Source organism: Aquarana catesbeiana, linkage group LG01 (genome assembly GCF_042186555.1).
Source record: "Aquarana catesbeiana isolate 2022-GZ linkage group LG01, ASM4218655v1, whole genome shotgun sequence".
In the NCBI taxonomy this organism is placed as follows: domain Eukaryota; kingdom Metazoa; phylum Chordata; class Amphibia; order Anura; family Ranidae; genus Aquarana; species Aquarana catesbeiana.
Window position 1 is genome coordinate 34,794,934 of NC_133324.1, and position 21,614 is coordinate 34,816,547.

At 39.6% G+C, this 21,614-nt stretch overlaps 1 protein-coding gene across 1 annotated transcript; it reads right to left on the reverse strand.

Annotated features, from left to right (window-relative positions):
- Positions 1 to 1,411: 1,411 nt before the first annotated feature.
- LOC141139772 (vomeronasal type-2 receptor 26-like) lies at positions 1,412 to 20,586 on the reverse strand. The gene is made up of 3 exons (XM_073626281.1): positions 20,434 to 20,586; positions 10,686 to 10,809; positions 1,412 to 2,313 (listed from the first exon to the last, which is right to left on the reverse strand). The coding sequence occupies exons 1-3, from the start codon at positions 20,584 to 20,586 to the stop codon at positions 1,412 to 1,414; spliced, it is 1,179 nt and encodes a 392-aa protein (XP_073482382.1).
- Between the last annotated feature and the right edge of the window lie 1,028 nt (positions 20,587 to 21,614).

A 21,614-nucleotide genomic window follows, 5' to 3' on the forward strand; every position in this document is an offset into this window, starting at 1 on the left:
GACTTTAGGCATTATTAAAATCACTGCTCCTGAAAAAACGGCCGTTTTTAAAACTTTTTTTTGCATTGATCCATGTCCCCTGGGGCAGGACCCAGGTCCCCAAACACTTTTTATGACAATAACTTGCATATAAGCCTTTAAAATTAGCACTTTTGTTTATTCATGTTCGTGTCCCATAGACTTTAACAGTGTTCGCGTGTTCGAACAAACTTTTTTCCTGTTCGCATGTTCTGGTGCGAACCGAACAGGGGGGTGTTCAGCTCATCCCTACTGGTGAGTGAGCAGGCTGGGAGGACTGTAGGAAGAGTGTCAGTCTGGGAGGACTGAGGAGAAGTAGCCAGGAGAGTTAATGAAAGTTGCAGCTGCAGCCAGATGGGCTGGCAGTGCCTGAAGAGGTGGTGCTGGGGTCAGTAGCCACAGAAATGTAAGCTGAACACTAGACTTTGCTACACAACAAAACAGGCCTGGGGTCCCTGTCTGTAAAGGAGTGATTTGCCATACTCACTAAAAGTGTCCCAGCTGAGTCTGTTTTTGCAAGCAAGTGAAGTGCTGGAGGAAGAGAAAGGAGTGTATATAAACTGTATATAGGAAAGTTGTCCATGAAGAGTTGTCTGAAGTCAAGTGGGCATCCCATAATACCCCTACTTCCCATCCAAGTTTTATCCCCTCAAAAAAATACAAAAACAAAGTACTTGACTGTTTTCTGATTCTTGGAGCCTGTGAAAGTTTGGTGTGCCTGGCTGTGCAGGGTGGGAATCCCAGTTAACTTGTGACTTGTGAAATATGGCAGCAGGTGCTCTGGACTGATGAGTCAAAATGTGAAATATTTGGCTGTAGCAGAAGGCAGTTTGTTGGGGGAAGAGCTGAAAAGCGGTACAATGGAGTTGGAGATTTGGTCAGTATCAATGGTGTCTTCAATGCTAAGAAATACAGGCAGATACTTATCAATCATGCAATACCATCAGGGAGGCATGTGATTGGCCCCAAATTTATTCTGCAGCAGGATAATGACCCTAAAACATACAGCCAATGTCATTAAGGACTATCTTCACTGTAAAGAAGAACAAGTAGCCCGGGAAGTGATAGTTTTGTCCCCACAGAGACCTGATATTAACATCATGAAGTCTGTCTGGGATTACATAAAGAGACATAAGGAAGTTCCTTCAAAAACTGTGTGCAAGTCTACCTAGAAGGATTGATGCTGTTTGGAGGACAAAGAGTGGTCATACACAGCATTTTTTCACACCTGCCTAAAACTTTTATAAAGTACTCTATATATTTAAGCCTGTTTTACGAAGACATAGGAATCAGGCACTTTAGGGCTGATTTGGAAATGGCTATAGTAGGTCAGATTATCCATTGTCCATTTGTTCTAAAAGCAACTTGATGTACATAATTATTAAAAATTAAGTTATGTTTTGACTTTGTCGAAAATATATTTTCGGTAATTTCTCTCTGATTTAATGATAATAATGTAACATTTGGGAAAAAATATACAGCCTAACAATCCAGCACTGGAGGCCAGTATGGCAAATATCTCCACAGCCACCATGTATTTCCCCCTGGTACTCAGATAGGCTGGAATCATGGCAATCCAGACACTACAGAACACCAGCATGCTGAAGGTGATGTATTTGGCCTCATTAAAACTGTCTGGTAATGTCCTGGCTAAAAAAGCTATAATGAAACTTACAGCTACCAGAAGCCCAGTGTAACCCAACATAGAGTAGAAGCCGATAACTGAACCCTCATTACACTGAATGATAATCTTCCCAGGATAGGAGTGCATGTCATACTCTTGGTAGGGAGGAGAAACTGACAGCCAAATTACACAGATGAGAACTTGGACAGAGGAGCAGATTATGACAACAGAATTAGAAATTTTCTCTCCCACCCACTTCCTCCAGTAGCTGCTGGGTTTGGAGGCTTTGAAGGCAATGCAGACTGTGATAGTCTTGGCCAGAATAGAAGAGACAGCGATGGAGAATAAGATCCCAAATGACATTTGTCTCAGCATGCAAGTTATATCCACAGGACGTCCGAGGAACAAGAAGACACAGAGGAAGCTCAGCAATATGGAGGTCAGGAGGATGAAGCTCACATTCCGGTTATTGGCTTTCACAATTGGAGTGTCCCGGAGTAGAATAAATAAAGTCAGTATATAGACAGTTATAGCGGAACATAATATAGATATAACATAATAAGCTAGAGCTATGATATTTGTCTCGTAGGAGAGATAGTCATATGCTTTGAGAATACAGCTTCTCTCATCTGGCCACTGGTCATCAGGACATTTGTGGCACATCTCACTGTCTGTGGAAGAAGAATGTTAGAAATTGCACAATAATTAACTGATTAAAAAGTAATAATATGATATGCACAGATCGGCCATATCATTTAGATCAGTGTTTCTCAACTCCAGTCCTCAAGGCACCCCAGCAGGTCATGTTTTCAGGATTTCCCTCAGATGAAATGGCTGTGGTAATTACTAAGGCAGGGAAACTGATCAAATCACCTGTGCAAAATAATGGAAAGCCTGAAAACATGACCTGTTGGGGCGCCTTGAGGACTGGAGTTGAGAAACACTGACTTAGATCACTGATAGGTAGGGTTGCACCAATACCACTTTTTTAAGACAGAGTACAAGTACTGATACTTTTTTCAAGTACTTGTAGATACCGATTACTGACACTTATAGGTGGCACTGATGGGCACTGATGAGGCATGGACTGTGTCAGTAGTTTTTTTATTTTTATTTTATTTTTTACAATTTATTTTTTTTATTTTTTTTACAATTTATATATTTTTAATTTGTTTTACAATGCTTTTTTTTTGGGGGGGGGGGGTTATTTTTTATTTTTATTTTTTACAATTTAGCTAGTAAATATTTATTACAATTCTTTCTTTTTTTTATTTTTTTTTTATCAGCCTGTTGGGGGTGGCTATGGTGAGATGGGGTCTAAACTAAGTCCTGACATCTCCCATTTGAGACACAGAAAGGGACTGAGGACATAGATTCCACAGTCCCTTTCTATGCAGCCTCAGCTGCACTGAAGATGAATGGACAGTCATTGATTGGTGACTCTCTTCATTCAGAAAAGGAAGGTACTGGTAAATGACAGATTTACTGGCTCCTTCCTCTGTTCTCTATCCTGACAGATCTGGGACAGGGGGGGACCAGAGGAGGACACGGGGGAACTGGTGGAGGGCACGAAGCACCCAGGGAGCCAGAGGAGGACACAGGGGACAGTGATCGGTGAGGTGGTGGGGGCAGTTGCAAGAACCATTCTCCCTGTATAGCTTTTAATAAAGCAGCTGAAAGCTGCGGGAGGAAGAGGAGGAGAAGCGGCTGTCAGGTGCTTTATTGAAATCTATACAGGGGGATCGGTGCTTGAAACTTCCCCATCGCGGGGCAGGAGGCGGAGCCTAGCGGAGCAGACATGCATTGTTAGAGCTCCACACCGCTGAGGAGAGAAGAGAAGGACAAAGCGGAGCCTGCAGGCTCAAAAGGTATCCATTTGAACCTTTTTGCCCCAGGGAACAAACTGTGAAAGTTTGGGCAGGAAATATGGTACTGGGAGGAAACCGTGGCAGAAATAAAAATCACCTCACAAAGAGCTCACAGGCACTCACTGCAGCTGAAGCAGCTCCAGTCACCTCACAAGATACAGCATCAGGGCGCTCTCACAGACAGAAAATGTCACAGCAAGACTCTCCATTTGAGTCAGATACAGAACAAATCCTCTCACAAACTTCTCCACAAGCCTCCTCAGTATCCCCAGTAATATTATTACAATTTGAAAAGATGCTTCATAAGGCTTTAAAACAAACCTCAGACCAAATAACAAACAGCCTAACCAAAGAAATAAGAGAGCTGGGAAACCGCACCGCAGCCTTAGAAATAAAAATGGATGAAATTGAAATTACAACCCAAGAAAATATAACAGAATTGGAACAATTAAAAAAAGAGAATTTAATACTTCAAACTAAGCTCGAAGATTACGAAAATAGAGCCAGACGTTCAAACTTGCGCATAAGGGGAATACCTGAAACTGTGACAGACCTGCAATCTACTATTACTGCTCTATTACAAGAACTAAAGCCAGATATCCCTATTGAACGTTTAGAACTGGACAGAGTACACAGAGCCCTCACAGCCAAAAAGAAAGATGGACCCCCACGTGATATAATCACAAAATTTCATTATTACAGAACGAAAGAACAAATACTAATTGCTGCAAGAGAAAAAAAGGAACTTAATTTTCAAGGACACAATTATCAAATTTTTGCTGACCTATCCCAACTTACTATTACTAAAAGATGATCCATGAAACCCCAACTAATGGAACTGCAACGCCACAACATTATGTATCAATGGGGCTTCCCCTTTTCAGTCAGATGTAACTACCAAGGTACAATTTACAGAAGCAGTTCAGCAGATGAACTACAACAAACCCTTTTAAAATTAAATCTGACAGAACCCACAAGCAGCAACACTCCCACACGCAGAAGAATGGCGTCATCTTCACCTTCAGGCAGCACCCAGAAAATTCCAGAACAAAATGGGAATCATCATTCTCACAAAAGAGGCCGTTATGCCACATCATCCATGGACCAAGAAGATTCAATGGACTGACATCCTAATTCCTGATATCTCTTCATTTATTATACTAAGAGATGGTTCTCTATAAAAAACCTATATTTATAACTGAATGTAACTGCATTCTGATAGTCACACACTGTGTGGGATCATGTTACATTCCAGTTATATTTCTTATTACTTCTGATTCATATAGCCTTAGAATATATAAGTGAAATAAGGAAATTCTTGTTCAGTTATATATTATCAGGTAATAACAATAGATTTATTACTTTTTAGGAAAAATATGTTCAATAATCCAGAAGTAATGGAAGCTTTTTTTTTTTTTTTTTTTTTTATTTTTCTTAAAACAAATATATTATTACCTAACTCTAGTTCCTAGAATTATGTTTTTGTTTATTCTAATCTGAAGCAATACAACCTCAATTTTATGAGTTAACATATCTAAACAGTTACATATGAATAAAATATGTAATTGTTTACTCTAAAAGGGTTAAAACCCCAAAATAATTCAAACTATCTTCATCAATACCAAAGTTATTAACAGTACCTTTCTAACTGAATTATTTAGCCTAGGGCAAGACTAACCATATACAACCACCCTGGAATAAATAATTTCAACAAAAACTATATTCTGCACTCCAACTAATGAAACATCAATTTGATGTCTTTTGACATAGCACTTCTCTCCTGTAAGCGGAAGATCCGTGTACCCCCATTAGCCCTCCTCATTCTCCCAACCATATTATGTGGGAGTGTGACGAAGGCACTTATTCCCCTGAGAGAGATATTTATTCTCTTTCACGGGTAAATTGTGATTACTTGCAAAAAATAATTTATACAATGTATCATCTAATCTCACATGTTTTTTGTTTACTCTTTACTCCAGAATTCACTGGTTTCTTTTCTATCTATTCATCTCTTCAGTCCACACAGGTTGATCTGCGCAGTCAGCTCTGCATAACAAAAAGTAAGTCAAAACTATTTGATCTGTTGCCATGGCACCACTGAATATACTTTCCCTGAATGTTCAGGGAATAAATGTCCCTCAAAAAAGGACCAAAGCCTTCCGTACTTTCCATAACAAGAAGGCTCACATAGTATGCCTCCAAGAAACACACTTCACCAAAGATTCTACTCCAAAATATATTTCTCCTTTTTATCAACAAATTTACACGGCTTCTGCCTGTACCAAGCAAAGGGGAACTCTAATTGCATTTCACCGATCCACACCATTCACCTTATCATCAGAAATTAAAGACCCAGAAGGTAGATACCTGATACTCATGGGTTATATAATGGATACAGCAATCACAGTGATTTCCTACTACGCTCCTAACAAACAACCTACACCATTCCTCTCACATATATTACAAGTGATTAATACACACAAAATAGGAACAGTGATAATGTGTGGGGATTCTAACCAGGTCCTACTCCCATTTCTAGATAAATCACCTTTTACACCATCCAAAATAACCTCTAGATTACCTTTTTCTCAACTTCTTTCCAAATACAATCTGGTAGATTCATGGAGAGAAAGTAACCCAATGAAAAAGAAATTCACTTATTTCTCGCACCCTCATCAAACCTTCACCAGAATAGATCATATTTTTCTAACAATAGGAATGATACCAGAAATTATTGCATCAGATATAATTCCGATTCCGTGGTCTGACCATAATGCAGTATACACTACTATAGCCTCAGCCATACCAAAAGCGCATGACCCAACGTGGTACTTACCGGACATAATGCTCAAACACCCACTACATCAGATGGCCATTGAACAAGCTTTAAAGGAATACATATCAATTAATAATACAACAGACATCTCCCCAATAACACTGTGGGAAGCTCATAAGCCTGTCTTGCGTGGTACAATACAAAGACAAATGGCACTATTTAAACGGGAATGCAAAAATCTAGCAAAAAAACTAGAACTCAATTTTAATGCAGCCTACATATCATTTCAAGATAATCCATCTCAGAGTACAAAATCTCATCTGGAAAAATCTAGATTGGAATACGATCTATTTCTCACTGAGTCAGTTGATAAATCCCTCAAACGCTCCAAACACAATTTCTACATGAATACAAACAAACCAGGTACATATTTGGCTCGGGCATTAAATTCAACTAACAAATCTTTCAAACCAATACGTTTGAAATTATCAAAAAATGTTTACACTTGTAATCCAGTTAAAATAGTCCATAAATTTCACTCACATCTCGCAACTTTATACAAGACAAACAATAAATTTAATCCTACAGAGGCTGAATCCTTCTTCTCAAAAATAACCTTACCTGAGTTATCTCAGAATCAAAAAAGCAGTTTGGATGAGCCTATAACTATAGATGAAGTTGCTAACGCCATAAAAGACCTAAAACTTAACAAAAGACCAGGCCCAGACGGCTACTCGGCTTTATACTATAAAACATTCTCAGAAATACTCTCTCCCATTCTCACTGAAACTTTTAACAAACTTCTAGATGGACATTCTTTTCGGCAAGAAACACTAATGGCAATTGTTTGTATGATCCCAAAACCCCTTTCTGATGATACTTCCTGTGTGAATTATCGGCCTATCTCTCTGTTAAACCTCGATATTAAATTATTAGCAAAAATAATAGCAAAACGCCTCAATAGCATTATAGGAAAATTAATACATAGAGATCAAGTAGGCTTCATGCCAAATAGACAGGCAGGCGATAATATACGCAGGGCAGTGTTATTGGCACATATTGCTAAAAAACGGAAAATCCCTTTATGTTTTCTATCTCTCAATATTAAGAGGGCATTTGACACAGTATCCTGGCAATATATGCAATATTCATTACAAAAATGGGGTTTTGGACCCCACTTTTTAACATGGATCAAAGCATTATATAATAAACCCAAAGCCTATATAAAATATGCTGGATACAAATCTGAAGCCTTTAATATCGAAAGAGGTACCCGACAGGGTTGCCCATTATCTCCCTTATTATTTGCCCTTATACTCGAACCCATGGCCCAATATATCAGAACAAACCAAACTATAACTGGCATTGAAGTAGGAGGTATTACACACAAATTATGTATATTTGCAGACGATATATTACTTTTTCTATCATCACCACAGGTCTCTGGTCCTAACCTAATACCAGCTCTTGATGGATTTGCAGCCCTATCCGGCCTTATGATTAATCCTAAGAAATGCCTAGTGCTTAATATTTCACTCACAAACATGGAATTGATCCCGGCTAGGGCTGCACTCCCATTCACATGGGCAGAAAAATCAATCCCATATCTTGGAATTCATTTAACAGCCTCTCATTCTGACTTATTCTCAACCAATTATCCTCCTGTATTAAGACAGATCACAAATCTAATAAAACAGTGGTCGCAACTTCCTTTATCCTGGATGGGGAAGATTAATGCAATCAAAATGACTATTCTACCCAAATTGCTTTATCTATTCAGAGTCCTCCCTATTCCAATTCCTTCCTATTTTTTGAGAATAGTACAAAAAAGAGCAACTTCGTTTATATGGGGCTCTTCTAAACCACGTATACCTATACACACACTACATCTTCCCAAAAATAAAGGAGGCCTGGGATACCCTAATTTTACTAACTACTACAGAGCGGCACATTTGGCCAGTCTGTCCAAATACCATGCAAAACAGGAAATCCCATTATGGGTATTTATAGAGGCTTCAGAAAATGACCCTCTATTAATATCAAATTTATTATGGCTTGATCCTAAAGACCGCTTTAAAATTCATAATCCCATAACTAAACACTTCTTATCTCTCTGGGATAAACTAAAAACCAAATATCAGTTACAATCTCCACACAATCCTCTCCTTTCTTTTATCAGAAATCCGGCCTTTTATCCGGCATGGATCTACCCAAATTCTTTTAAAGCTTGGACAACATCAGGCATTCAGACACTAAATGACTTCATAGCATCTAAATCATTCCTTTCATTCCCATCGCTTAGAGAAAAATATGATCTACCAAACTCTGAGATATTTAGATATCTCCAAATCAAAAATTTCTATACACCATTCCTAAAGGGGGATACACCATTATCCCAATTATCCATTTTTGAATCAATCTGTACAAAAGATCCATTTGCTAAAGGTACAATTTCATCACTTTATAATCAATTATATGGAGTACCAAATCTTAATAGACCCTCTTACGTTCAGAGGTGGGAGGAGGACCTGGGACGAACTTTAGAAGACACGGACTGGTCTAACATATGGCTCACATCTAAGTCATCTTCACCCAACATCTTAGCACTGGAGACAAATTATAAAGTCCTAACTCGCTGGTACCTTGTACCCGCTAGAGTGGCAAAATATTCACCTAATACCTCAGCTCTTTGTTTTCGAGGATGCCCAGAAATAGGCACATATTTACACATATGGTGGACGTGCCCAGTAATCCAAACCTTCTGGAAGGAAGTCTTCGTGATTGCATCTAAAATATTTTAAAAAATAATACAACCAGATCCATATTTAACTTTACTTAATCTAAAACCGGAATGGTTAACACTCTCTCAATTCAAACTTATGATCCAACTAATAACGGCTGCAAAACACACAGTGGCCAAGGCATGGAAATCTCCTACATTGGTACTAGCAGAAACAATTCACAGAATGAATAATACAATGTCCCATGCTAAGATGGTAGCCATCGATCAAAATCAAATTCCAAAATTTGAAAAACTTTGGCATCCTTGGATAAAACAACAGTTCCTGTCAAACTTCAATGACTCTGTCCTGTTGCCATGGTAACAGATTAAATGACTTACAGAGATACCCATTCTAAGGCTTCAAAGAGAACTAAAAAGAATAATAAACTGACGAGCGGGACAACCTTGTGGACCATACCTCTACCTTTCAACCCTTTTTCTTCTTTCTCTTTCCTTTTCTCCACCTTACGATTAAAGCTCATTATCAGAATTTATTTGACCTATATACACTCTACTTGTAAACAATATGTATAGTAGGTATAAATCATTTAAATACCTACAAAAGTAACTAAGGAAATGATATATATCTTTAATTTAGGTTTACGTGAACCCAATGTTTAATATTTGAAATTTCATGATATTTACCTATATAAACCCTCCTGTAAAACAATGAGCTTACTTTATAGATCTTTGTAAACTTACTTTATGTATCTTTATAACATTGTATACTCAATAAACTTCTTTTGACAAGGAAACTTCCCCATCGCCACACCGTTCATCTGTGAGGCCGCCCGGGTATCAGAATAAGCATCACAGCATTTGCACAAGTACAAGAACTTGTGCAAATGCTCAGTATCGGCACTGATACCGATACTAGTATCAATATTGGTGCAATCCTACTAACAGGTATCATGAATAACATTGATTATCTGGTTACAATGGCATCTTAAAGTCAGTGGGATATATTAGACATCAAGTAAACATATTGTTCATGAAGTTGATGTGCCTACAATGGGCTTGTGAGCATCTGAACTAGAGCACAGAGCAATGGAAGAAGTTGGCCTGGTCTGATGAATCACCTTTTTTTCTAGATCATGTGGATGGGTGTGTGTACATCACTTACTTGGGGATGCAGTATAGCAAAAAGGCAAGCCGGCAGAGGCAGTGTGAAGTTTTTGGCAATGTTCTGCTGGGAAACCTTGGGTCCTGACTATTCATGTAGATATTATTTAAATTGTGCCAACTACTGTACCTAAACTTTGTTGGTGACCAAGAACACCCCTTCCTGAAAATGGGATTTCCTGAAGTCAGTGGCCTCTTTCAGCAGGATAATGTGCACTGCCACACTGCAAAAATGGTTTAAGCATGGTTTGAGGAACAACAACAGTGGATCAGGGATGGAATGCCAGACTCCTGCAGACAAGCCCTATAACTTTCAGCGCATACCTGCATACAGGCTGGCTGTTTACATGTTGTAGAGCTTGTGAATAAACTACGAGGCTCATCAGTGACCTTGCAGCCCATTCAAAACTACAAGCCATCAGCTGCAAAGGTTGATGGTACTTGTAGTTCAAGTCATTTTTAGGAAATGAATGATGCGGCTGTGTGGGTTATTACCTGTTTTATTGGAGATTTCCCCATCAAAACATGCCACACAGCGATAGCAACAAACATGGATTCCTCCAGTTGGGCCTTTCCTGTATCCTGGAAGACATGGATCATTGCACCGAGCCTGGGGAAACTGAAAGGAAAATATTTTTAGGCAGGAACCGGCAAGTCCTTCAGGAAGTGTGAGGAAATAACTGTATTTTCTATGCACAAAATAACACAGTACAGTGCAATAAAAAAGTATTCACAACCCTTGAAATTTTCCACATTTTGTCATGTTACAACCAGTGACATAAATGTATTTTATTGGGATTTTATGTGATAGACCAGTGATGGCGAACCTTGGCACCCCAGATGTTTTGGAACTACATTTCCCATGATGCTCATTCACTCTGCAGTGTAGTTGAATATCATGGGAAATGAAGTTCCAAAACATCTGGGGTGCCAAGGTTCACCATCACTGTGATAGACCAACACAAAGTGGCTCATAATTGTGAAGTGGAAAGAAAATGATAAGCGTTTTTCATATTTTTTTACAAATAAATATGTGAAAAAGTGTGGCGTGCATTTGTATTCAGCCCCCTTTACTCTGATACCCCTAACTAAAATCTAGTGGAACCAATTGCCTTCAGAGGTCACCCAAATAGTAAATAGAGTCCACCTGTGTGTAATATAATCTCAGAATAAATATAGCTGTTCTGTGGAGCCCTCAGAGGTTTTTTAGTGAACAAAGAGCATCATAAAAGCCAAGGAACACACCAGACAGGTCAGGGATAAAGTTGCGGAGCCAAATACAGGGAAATCTTAGATGAAAACCTGTTAGAGTCTGCAAAATACTTGAGACTGGAGTGAAGGTTCAGCTTCCATGACCCTAAACATACAGCCAGAGCTACAATGGAATGGTTTAGATCAAAGCATATTCATGTGTTAGAATTGTCCAGTCACAGTCCAGACCTAAATCAAATTGAGAATCTGTGGCAAGACTTGAAAATTGCTGTTCACAGACACTCTCCATCCAATCTGACAGAGCTTGAGATATTTTGCAAAGAAGAATGGGCAGAAATGCCACTCTAGATGTGCAAAGCTGGTAGAGACATCCCCAAAAAGATTTTCAGCTGTAATTGCAGCGAAAGGCGGTTCTACAGAGTATTGACTCAGGGGGCACCACACAAATGCCCCCACACTTTTCACATATTTATTTGTAAAAAATGTTGAAAACTATTTATCATTTTCCTTCCACTTCACAATAGACATGTGCACACTGAAATATTTTGTTTCGGAATTTCGTTTTCGTCCGTAAAAATAAATTTATTTAGTTACTCCTGAAATTGTTTTTTTTTTATTTTGTTTTGTTAAAAAATGCATTCGTCCGAAAATTCAATACAATTAAGGTCGAATCTGTCATTGAAGGCTTATGGTGTCTGTTCAATGATCTAAGAAGATTCGACGGAGCAGCTAAACTGTATGACCCCGCAATCGTACATTTCCGGTTGATTGTTCCGCCTACAAGCTATAGTAGAATTCTAATGTTGTATGACACTAGTAATAATTATATTTATTAATTATTATTACTAGTCAACCTACATTAGAATTCTACTATAATTCTCTATAGCCTATGGGCAGAGCATTTGACCATAAATGTCCGTTCGCGGCGACTGCTTCGTCGAATCTTTATGTTGAATCTTTTCTCTCTATGTCGAATAATCTTGGACTAATAGAGTTAGGTTAGGCACATTCAACCTTTTTTGCTATTGTCTCTATAATGTTGAATCTTTTCTCTCTATGTCGAATCTTTTCTCTCTATGTAGAATAATCTTGGACTAATAGAGCTCAGGTTAGGCACATTCGACCACATGTTCGATGGACACAGATCGCTATTGTCAGCGTCATGTTGAATCGAACTGTTGTCGCAACGAAAACGAAAATAAAGCATTTGTTTATGTCGGATCTTTTGGTTTTCGGATTCTGCACATTCGTTATCATTTGTTAAAACGATAACGAAAATACCCGAAATTCGGACGAAAATGCATTCGGGCGAAAACGAATGCACATGTCCACTTCACAATTATGTGCCACTTTGTGTTGGTCTATCACATAAAATCCCAATAAAATACATTTACTTTTTTTGTTGTAACGTGACAAAATGTGGAAAATTTCAAGGAGTATGAATACTTTTTCGAGGCACTGTATACAGTACATTTTGTATAGTGAAAATACAGTTCCCTAAATACAAATTTTTAATGTACCTGTAGTGCGGTTGGTAAGGTGGATGAGTCTTTTAGCAGCATTCATGATGAACTGAAGGAGGAATAGTATATGTAAAGGTAAGCCAATGAGGAGGGAGTTGCAGTAGTCTAGGCGAGAGATGACCAGGGAGTGAATTAGAAGCTTGGTGGTGTCCATGACTGTCACGGACTTTGGGCTGCAGGAAAACCATTCCCTGGAGAACTATGTGTTTTAGTGTTTTCTTAAAGCAGAACTCTAGGCAAAACCTTTTTTTCCATGTTCTCGTTGTTGATCTCCTACCTTCACCAACTATGTCAGCCATGTTCTTCTAAACTCTGTAGTTCTTCTGCAATAGCCTGCTGAACTTGCAGAAAAACTGTTGTTGCCTGGTGATTTCAGGTTTGTAAGACCGCTGGCTGCTATCCCTCCAGTAAACTCAGCCAGCAGTCTGACATGCCTCCTTGTAGTTCTCTGAAAGCGAGCAGGGAGTTGTACTTCCATCTGGCTCGCGGTAGTGGGCGGAGGGGGTCTCACAGCCCCTGGTCTGTGCCACCCATAGAGATGTGTCCTCCTGCTCTGCTCTCTCCTTCCTGCCAGCACCACCCCTGATGGGCACTGATAAACTGAACTGGTAACACCGCACTTATGGGCACTGATAAACTGAACAGGTAACACCGCACTTATGGGCACTGATAAACTGAACTGGTAACACCGCACTTATGGGCACTGATAAACTGAATTGGTAACACCGCACTTATGGGCACTGATAAACTGAACAGGTAACACCGCACTTATGGGCACTGATAATCTACACTGGTGACTCTGCACTGATGGGCACTGATAATCTGCACTGGTGACACCGCACTGTTGGGCACTGATAAGGCAATGGTGACTCCGCACTGATAGGCACTGGTGTCACTGCACTGATGGGCACTGATAAGGCACTGGTGACTCTGCACTGATGGGCACTGATAATCTGCACTGGAGAAACCGCACTGATGGGCACTGATAAACTGCACTGGTGTCTCCGCACTGATGGGCACTGATAATCTGCACTGGTGACTCTGCACTGATGGGCACTGATAATCTGCACTGGTGACACCGCACTGTTGGGCACTGATAAGGCAATGGTGACTCCGCACTGATAGGCACTGGTGTCACTGCACTGATGGGCACTGATAAGGCACTGGTGACTCTGCACTGATGGGCACTGATAATCTGCACTGGAGAAACCGCACTGATGGGCACTGATAAACTGCACTGGTGTCTCCGCACTGATGGGCACTGATAATCTGCACTGGTGACTCTGCACTGATGAGTACTGATAAGGCACTGGTGACTCTGCACTAATGGGCACCGGTGTCACTGCACTGATGGGCACTGATAAGACACTGGTGACTACGCACTGATGAGCACTGGTGTCACTGCACTGATGGGCACTGATAATCTGCACTGGTGAAACCGCACTAATGGGCACTGATAATCTGCACTGGTTACTCCGCACTGATGGGCACTGATAATCTGCACTGGTGACTCCGCACTGATGGGCACTGATAAACTGCACTGGTGACTCCACACTGATGGGCACTGATACTCTGCACTGGTGACTCTGGACTGATGGGTACTGATAAGGCACTGGTGACTCTGCACTGATGGGCACCGGTGTCACCGCACTGATGGGCACTGATAATCTGCAATGGTGTCACCACACTGATAGGCACTGTAAGGCACTGATGACTCTGTACTGATGGGCAGTGATAATCTGCACTGGTGACACCGCACTGATGGACACTGATAATCTGCACTGGTGGTCCCTGATATGCGGCACTGGTGGTCCCTGACATGCGGCACTGGTGGTCCCTGACATGCGGCACTGGTGGTCCCTGACATTTGGCACTGGTGGTCCCTGACATGCGGCATTGGTGGTCCCTAACATGCGGCACTGGGGGTCCCTGACATTCGGCCCTGGTGGTCCCTGACATGCGGCACTGGTGGTCCCTGACATTCAGCACTGGTGGTTCATGACATTCGGCACTCGTGGTCCCTGACATGCGGCACTGGTGGTCCCTGACATTCGGCACTGGTGGTCCCTGACATGCGGCACTGGTGGTCCCTGACATTCGGTACTGGTGGTCCCTGACATGTGGCACTGGTGGTCCCTGACATTCGGGACTGGTGGTCACTGACATTTTGCTCTGGTGGTCCCTGACTTTCGACACTGGTGGTCCCTGACATGTGGCACTGGTGGTCCCTGACATTCGGCACTGGTGGTCCCTGATAAGCTGCACTGGTGGACACTGACACATTGCACTGGTTTGCATTCATATTAAATGCATTGAATTAATATTATATTAATATGCATTTATATTAAAATGCTTTGTATTTATAAGGCTGTAACCTTTCATACTTTGTGTTATGTATGGCTTGCTGGCTGCAGAATGGGGGGGTGATTTATGTTGAAGTGGGTGAGTTCATATTTACATGTACAAGCCTGGTGTACCTCCCACATTCACTCCAATCCCAAGGATTCATGGGAAATGTAGTCTGATTACAGAGAGAGAGAAGAGGATATGATGCAATCACTGTTCTCACACCGCCTCCTTGCCAGAACACAGGCTGCGTTTTTTGAATCACAGAGCTGACTTCCTGAAAATTCAATCAGACATTTCTCTTCTTGGTAAGACATTGCACAAATGTGATAACTGTTGAGTGTTTCGTGTGAGGGGGTTGTACTAATGGTGATTTTTTTGAAAATCCTGCAGTTCTGCTTTAAGTTATCTAGACAGAGTTGGTCACTAATTGCTTTTGGCTTTTATACTAAAGTTAGTCCTATGGGGGAGCCGGCCTGTCTAAGGTGGTCATTGTTATAATAATAGGATTAGCTCTACTGTCTAAGGTGACCATTGTCTGAGATAATGGGAGTAGCCCTTATCTGATGGTTTTCTGTATAAATTCAGTGTGTGTTTCTAAAATAAAGCAGTTCTTATATTAGTTCACTCTAATGCCGCGTACACACAAATGTTCGATGTGGGCTTGTTGTCGGAAATTCCGACCGTGTGTAGGCTTCATCGGACATTTTTTGTCGGAATTTCCGACAAACAAAATTTGAGAGCTGGTTCTCAAATTTTCCGACAACAAAATCCATTGTTGGAAATTCTGATCATGTGTACACAATTTTGATGCACAAAATTTCACGCATGCTTGGAATCAAGCGGAGGAGCCGCACTGGCTATTGAACTTCCTTTTTCTAGTCCCATCATACGCATTGTATGTCACCGCGTTCTTGCCGATCGGAATTTCTGAAAACATTTGTGCGACCGTGTGTATGCAAGACAAGTTTGAGACAACATCCGTCGGAAATAAATCCAGGATTTTGTTGTCAGAATGTCCGATCGTGTGTATGCAGCATTAGACTGGTGTTGTCTGGTTCTTGGGGTTTCTATAGCCAGATCCATTGGTCTCATGTTCCAGGACTTAAGAAGCAGCTTCTTGACTATGGTTGCCACCTCACCCTTTAAACCTGAACACATATTAATTACACAGGTTCTGTGGCTGATTAAGGTAGTAATTAAACTCACTTGGTGCCTTATCTGCATTTAATTAGCCTCAGAACCTGTGTAATTCAAAGGTGTTAAGGTTTAAAGGGATGAGGTGGCAACTCTGTTCTTGATGGAAATTCCTGACAGGGTGTCCGGAGTCTGTCACAATGACAGCCTAGGCTCACAGGAAGTGGGTTTAATGATACTGGGCACCATTCAACTTGGAAGAGCATGAGCACTGGAGAACTGAGGAGGACAAAGAGGGCAGCATGGGAGCATGAGTGCATGAATAGTGTTTTGAGCAACTTTTTTTTAAATAGGAAGGTAAAGTTTAGGATTTAGAAATTGTGGCAGAGCGTTGCCCTGCCAGGGTCTAGAAGGAGGTATTCAGAGCAGCCAGCATACTAATTGGTCAGGTGTGTGCTGGGCTTTTAGTAACAACATGACCATGGTTCTGGGCTCCACCCCTCCACCCCAGCAGACAGAAGGTCTGGCTCAGGAGTCTGGAGGGCTCCACATCAGAGCCAGTGCAGAAAGAGGCTTTTAGCTGTGTGCACTATGTTGGTCATTGAACAATCTGTAGGACACAGACAAGGGCCTGGAGTGTAAGGCAAGTGCTGCAAGTACAAGCCAGAAAAGGGCTTAATGTTGTTTATGTTGAAGGAGAAGAAATGCTGAAAACCCCTGTGAGGGAAACCTGTCTATGTTTGCTGAACTTTCTTTTAATAAAAATGGGCAAACAGAAGAAACAGCGAGTGGCGGTGTCCTTAAAGTTCTACACTTGGAGTGAACCCCTTACAAAATATATTTAAAAAAGGGAATAGTAGTGGTGCTGCTCTTTATTCCCTAATGTGACTAAAATAAGTGAAAATAAAACAATTCTATTATACACATAAGTATTAAAGCATACTAATGTGTGATAGATAGAATAACGTGTCTCACTCAATGTACAACGTGGCTATCTTAAGCCGCATACACACGAGCGGAATGTCCGACAGAAAAAGTCAGACGGAAGCTTTTCATTGTATATTCCAATCGTATGTATGCCTCATCGGACTTTTTTTTTCCGAAAATTCTGACGAAACTAGAAATAGAACATGTTCTAAATATTTCCGACGGAACCAATTCCTATCGGGAAAGCCGCTCGTCTGTATGCTGTTCCGACGGACCAAAAACGACGCATGCTCTGAAGCAAGTACGAGACAGAAGCTATTGGCTACTGGCTATTGAACTTCCTTTTTCTAGTCCCGTCGTACGTGTTGTTCGTCACTGCGTTCTGGACGGTCGGGGTTCTGTCGGAAAAACCTTTGGAGTTTATTCCGACGGCAAAACCGGTCGTCTGTACGCGGCATAATTGATGTATGAACCATACAGCAAAGTGCTAATGCTATACGAAAATACAATATAATATGTGCTGTAAACAAACAATTGTTATGTGCAAAAATGGCATTTAGAAAGTGCACCGCGCTATATGCAAAAATGACAATAATGATTGTTGAAAGTAAAATCAACTGTGCTCAAAAATACAAATATATAAATGTCCCATCAAAAGCAAAGTCCATGAGTGCTATGAAAATGAACAAGAAGAAAAAAGTCTGAAAGGCAAGATCCTCAGCTCTCCAGCAGAAATTCTGAATAAACATGTGCCGAACGAAAACATTTGTTTAGTTTCCATTCATTTCATTCATTCGTTTCATTCATTTAATTTGTTTTCAGAAACTTGTTTCTTTTATTCGTTTTCAAATCAATTAAAATTTTTCGAATTTGGATCGATTCGAAAAGTTTTTGAATCAATTTCGAATAGTTTTTGAATTTGAAACGTTTTCCAATTTCCAAAGAAAATAAAATAGACTAGAAAATAAAGGAATAGAACAGAAAAAATATATAGTAGAATAGAAAATAATATAACAGAAAATAAAAGAATATAATATAATATAATAGAGTAAAACAGAACAAAATAGGATAGAACATAATAGAATGAAATAGAATAGAATAAAAAAAAGAATAGAATATAATACAAAGATTATAACCATCTTCTGAAATTTGAATAACATAGAAAAGAATATAATTAAAAAAAACCCCAATGGGATAGAATAGAATAGAAATAATATAACCATTTTCCAAAACTCAAAAAGAATCAGTTCAAATTTGAATAGAAAAGAATAGAGTAGCATAGAATAGAAAATAACAAACTAGTATAGAAAAAAAAAAACAACATAATATAATGAATATAACCATCTTCCTATTCTAATCTATTATTTTCTATTCTATTCAAATTTGAATTGATTCTATTTGAATTTTAGAAAATGGTTATATTATTTCTATTCTAATCTATTCTATTGCTTTTTAAATTATATTCTTTTTTATTTGTGTATTCTATTCTATTCTTTTTTTATTCTATTCTATTCTTTTATATTCAAATTCAAACTTATTCTATTTGAAATTCACATTTCGGAAGATAGTTACATTCTTTCTATTCTGTTTTTTTCTATACTATTCTGTTGATTTCTATTCTATTCTAATCAATTCTTTTCTAGTCTATTCAAATTTGAATTGATTCTTTTTGAATTTTGGGAAATGGTTATATTCTTTCCAATCTTTTTTATTGTTTTTTTTAAATGTTATTTTTTTTGTATTCTATTATAGTCTATTCTATTCTTTTTTTTTTCTATTCTATTATTTTCTATTCTATTCTTTTCTATTAATATTCAAATGTATTCTATTTGAAATTTTCAGAAGATGGTTATATTCTTTCTATGTTGTTCTATTCTATCTGTTGCTATTATATTCTAGTCTATTCTGTTCTTTTATTGTCTACTCTATTTTGTTCTGTTTTACTCTATTATATTCCATTCTTTTATTTTCTGTTATGTTCTTTTCTATTCTATTCCTTTATTTTGTATTCTATTTTCTTTTGAAGTTGGAAAACAATTTGAATTTGAAAACTTTTTTTCGCATTAGAATTTGAAAACTATTCAAATTTGAAAGGTATTTGAAAATGATTTGAAAACGATTTGGATTTGAATTTCGTCCAAATTTTTTTTCATTATTTTGTAATTCGAAAATCCATATATATTAATTTGCAATGACGCAAACCGCGCATGTCTATTCTGAATGTCACCAAGGGAGAATCCTCCACCAGCCACACCAAACTGTGCCACCAGATGAAATGGCTGATCAGATTATATATCAGCAAATGTGCTCTGCACCACACTCAATCTCCACCATCCAGATATCCGATACTGTTCCTCACCAGTAGGTCCGCTCAAGCATATACCACAGGGCATGGGAGTATGAAGGAAGGAAACATCCCATAGCCTAAACTAGTTTAAAATAATGCACTTTATTAAAATCATATCAGATCCACTCATGTGATTCTAGCGTCTTCCCGACACTAAGGTTTGATTGCCTTTATCGTATCCTATCTGCCCATCGCCTCCGGTCATGAGCGCGAGTCAGGCGTGTGCGATGACGTCAGAGTCCTTGAATATATATATATACAGTAGTTGTAGATCTACTAACTGACACCAGTTTATGTGCCTAATTTTTATTTTAATTTTGAAGTCACAGATATTAATGATCTAGCGGGGGGATTGTCTGATTTGGACAATTTAACATTTATCATTTAGACCCGGCTGATTTGCAGAGAATCAGGCAATTCAGGAGCCAAGAAATGAATTGTATGATTTTCTGCAGACTGGATTAATATGTATGTACTGTATATATGTATTTAGGTGAACAGTACACATCAAGTATCTATACCAGGTGGTGGCATAGATGTACCACCACCTGGAGTCCTCCAGTGCTATGTAGGAAACTGGCCTATGAACCTCATAGATAGAGCTTTACAGTGTTTGAAGGTCTGCAAATCTCTTGCATGCTTGAGGTTTTTTTGCCTCTTGGAATGTTTTTTGCTTTTATTTGCTGTGTGGTGTACAACCCAATCTCTCTGTTATCAGAACATCAATATCTGGAAGGAGAAACCAAAATACATCATACAGAAACATAGGAACAATTACTTTGCCCTGTTTCCATTCATCCCCTACTGTAAAATCTTCTCTCTTGAGTTTTTCTATAGCCAGACTGTTTGTGATGTACTCCGTCTTGACTTTACATTTTTCCACTGAAGGATCATAATAGATCATCTTTTTTAAATAAATAATAGAGGGTAGTTCTCCTCGCTCATTAAAGAAGACCTCCTGCTTGGCTCTGCTAATGTAGTGAACCGTTTGGACATATCTGTGCAGCTTCCAAAGGAAAAATATATTTACTTCAATACACTTCTTCCAAATTCACCGACTCAAGTGAGAAATGACTGCTCTAATTATTTTGCCACTGGTGGAAAATTTGCAAAACAGATTTGCTCTGGGCCTTCATTGATTTTGGTCAAACATCTGTATTTTCAGTTGTTAGGTATTTAGGACTGAGCCTCTCAGGGGATCAGGAAGGAATTTATTTTTCCCTGTTGGAACAAATTGGAACATGCTTTGTCGGAGTTTCCTTCCTTCCTCTGGATCGACAATGGGTATAGGATTATGTATATAGGATTGTAATTTTTCATTTTTCCACTTCATTGGTTGGACTAGATGGACTTGTGTCTTTTTTCAGCAAGACTAACTATGTAACTATGCAGTGGCTGCTGGTGCTCAATATTTGCGGGCAAACCAATGCCACCCCCCCACGGGAGATGGATGGGAAGGTAGCGATACCCCCGTGGGAGACGAATGGGAAGGTGGCGAAACCCCCACACTCCTCCCGGGGGAGATGGAGGTTGAGAGGCCTCCTTACCTTTGGAGGCAGATGGCAAGGATCAATCCAGGGTATGGCTGCTACTTCTCGCTATGGGGCCACTGCTTCTCCTCACAGCCGAACAGGAAGTGGGTCCTAAGACCCGATTTGCTGGGAGTCATAAGACTCCCTGGACAATCGTGTCTCAGGACCCACTTCCTGATTGGCCTAGAGGAGAATCAGGAACACAATAGCAAATATTATTTTGCTATTGTCACACAACAATTGGGCTCAGGGGGCAGTGTTCTGTGCCCCGGATCTGCGTACATGGGAACCATGGCATAACCATACAAGAATAATGGCCCACTGAGCCATGATAGAGTACGACTTACATCATTGGTAGCGGTGGGAACGTGCAGACAATCGTGTTCAGAGCCCTGTAAGT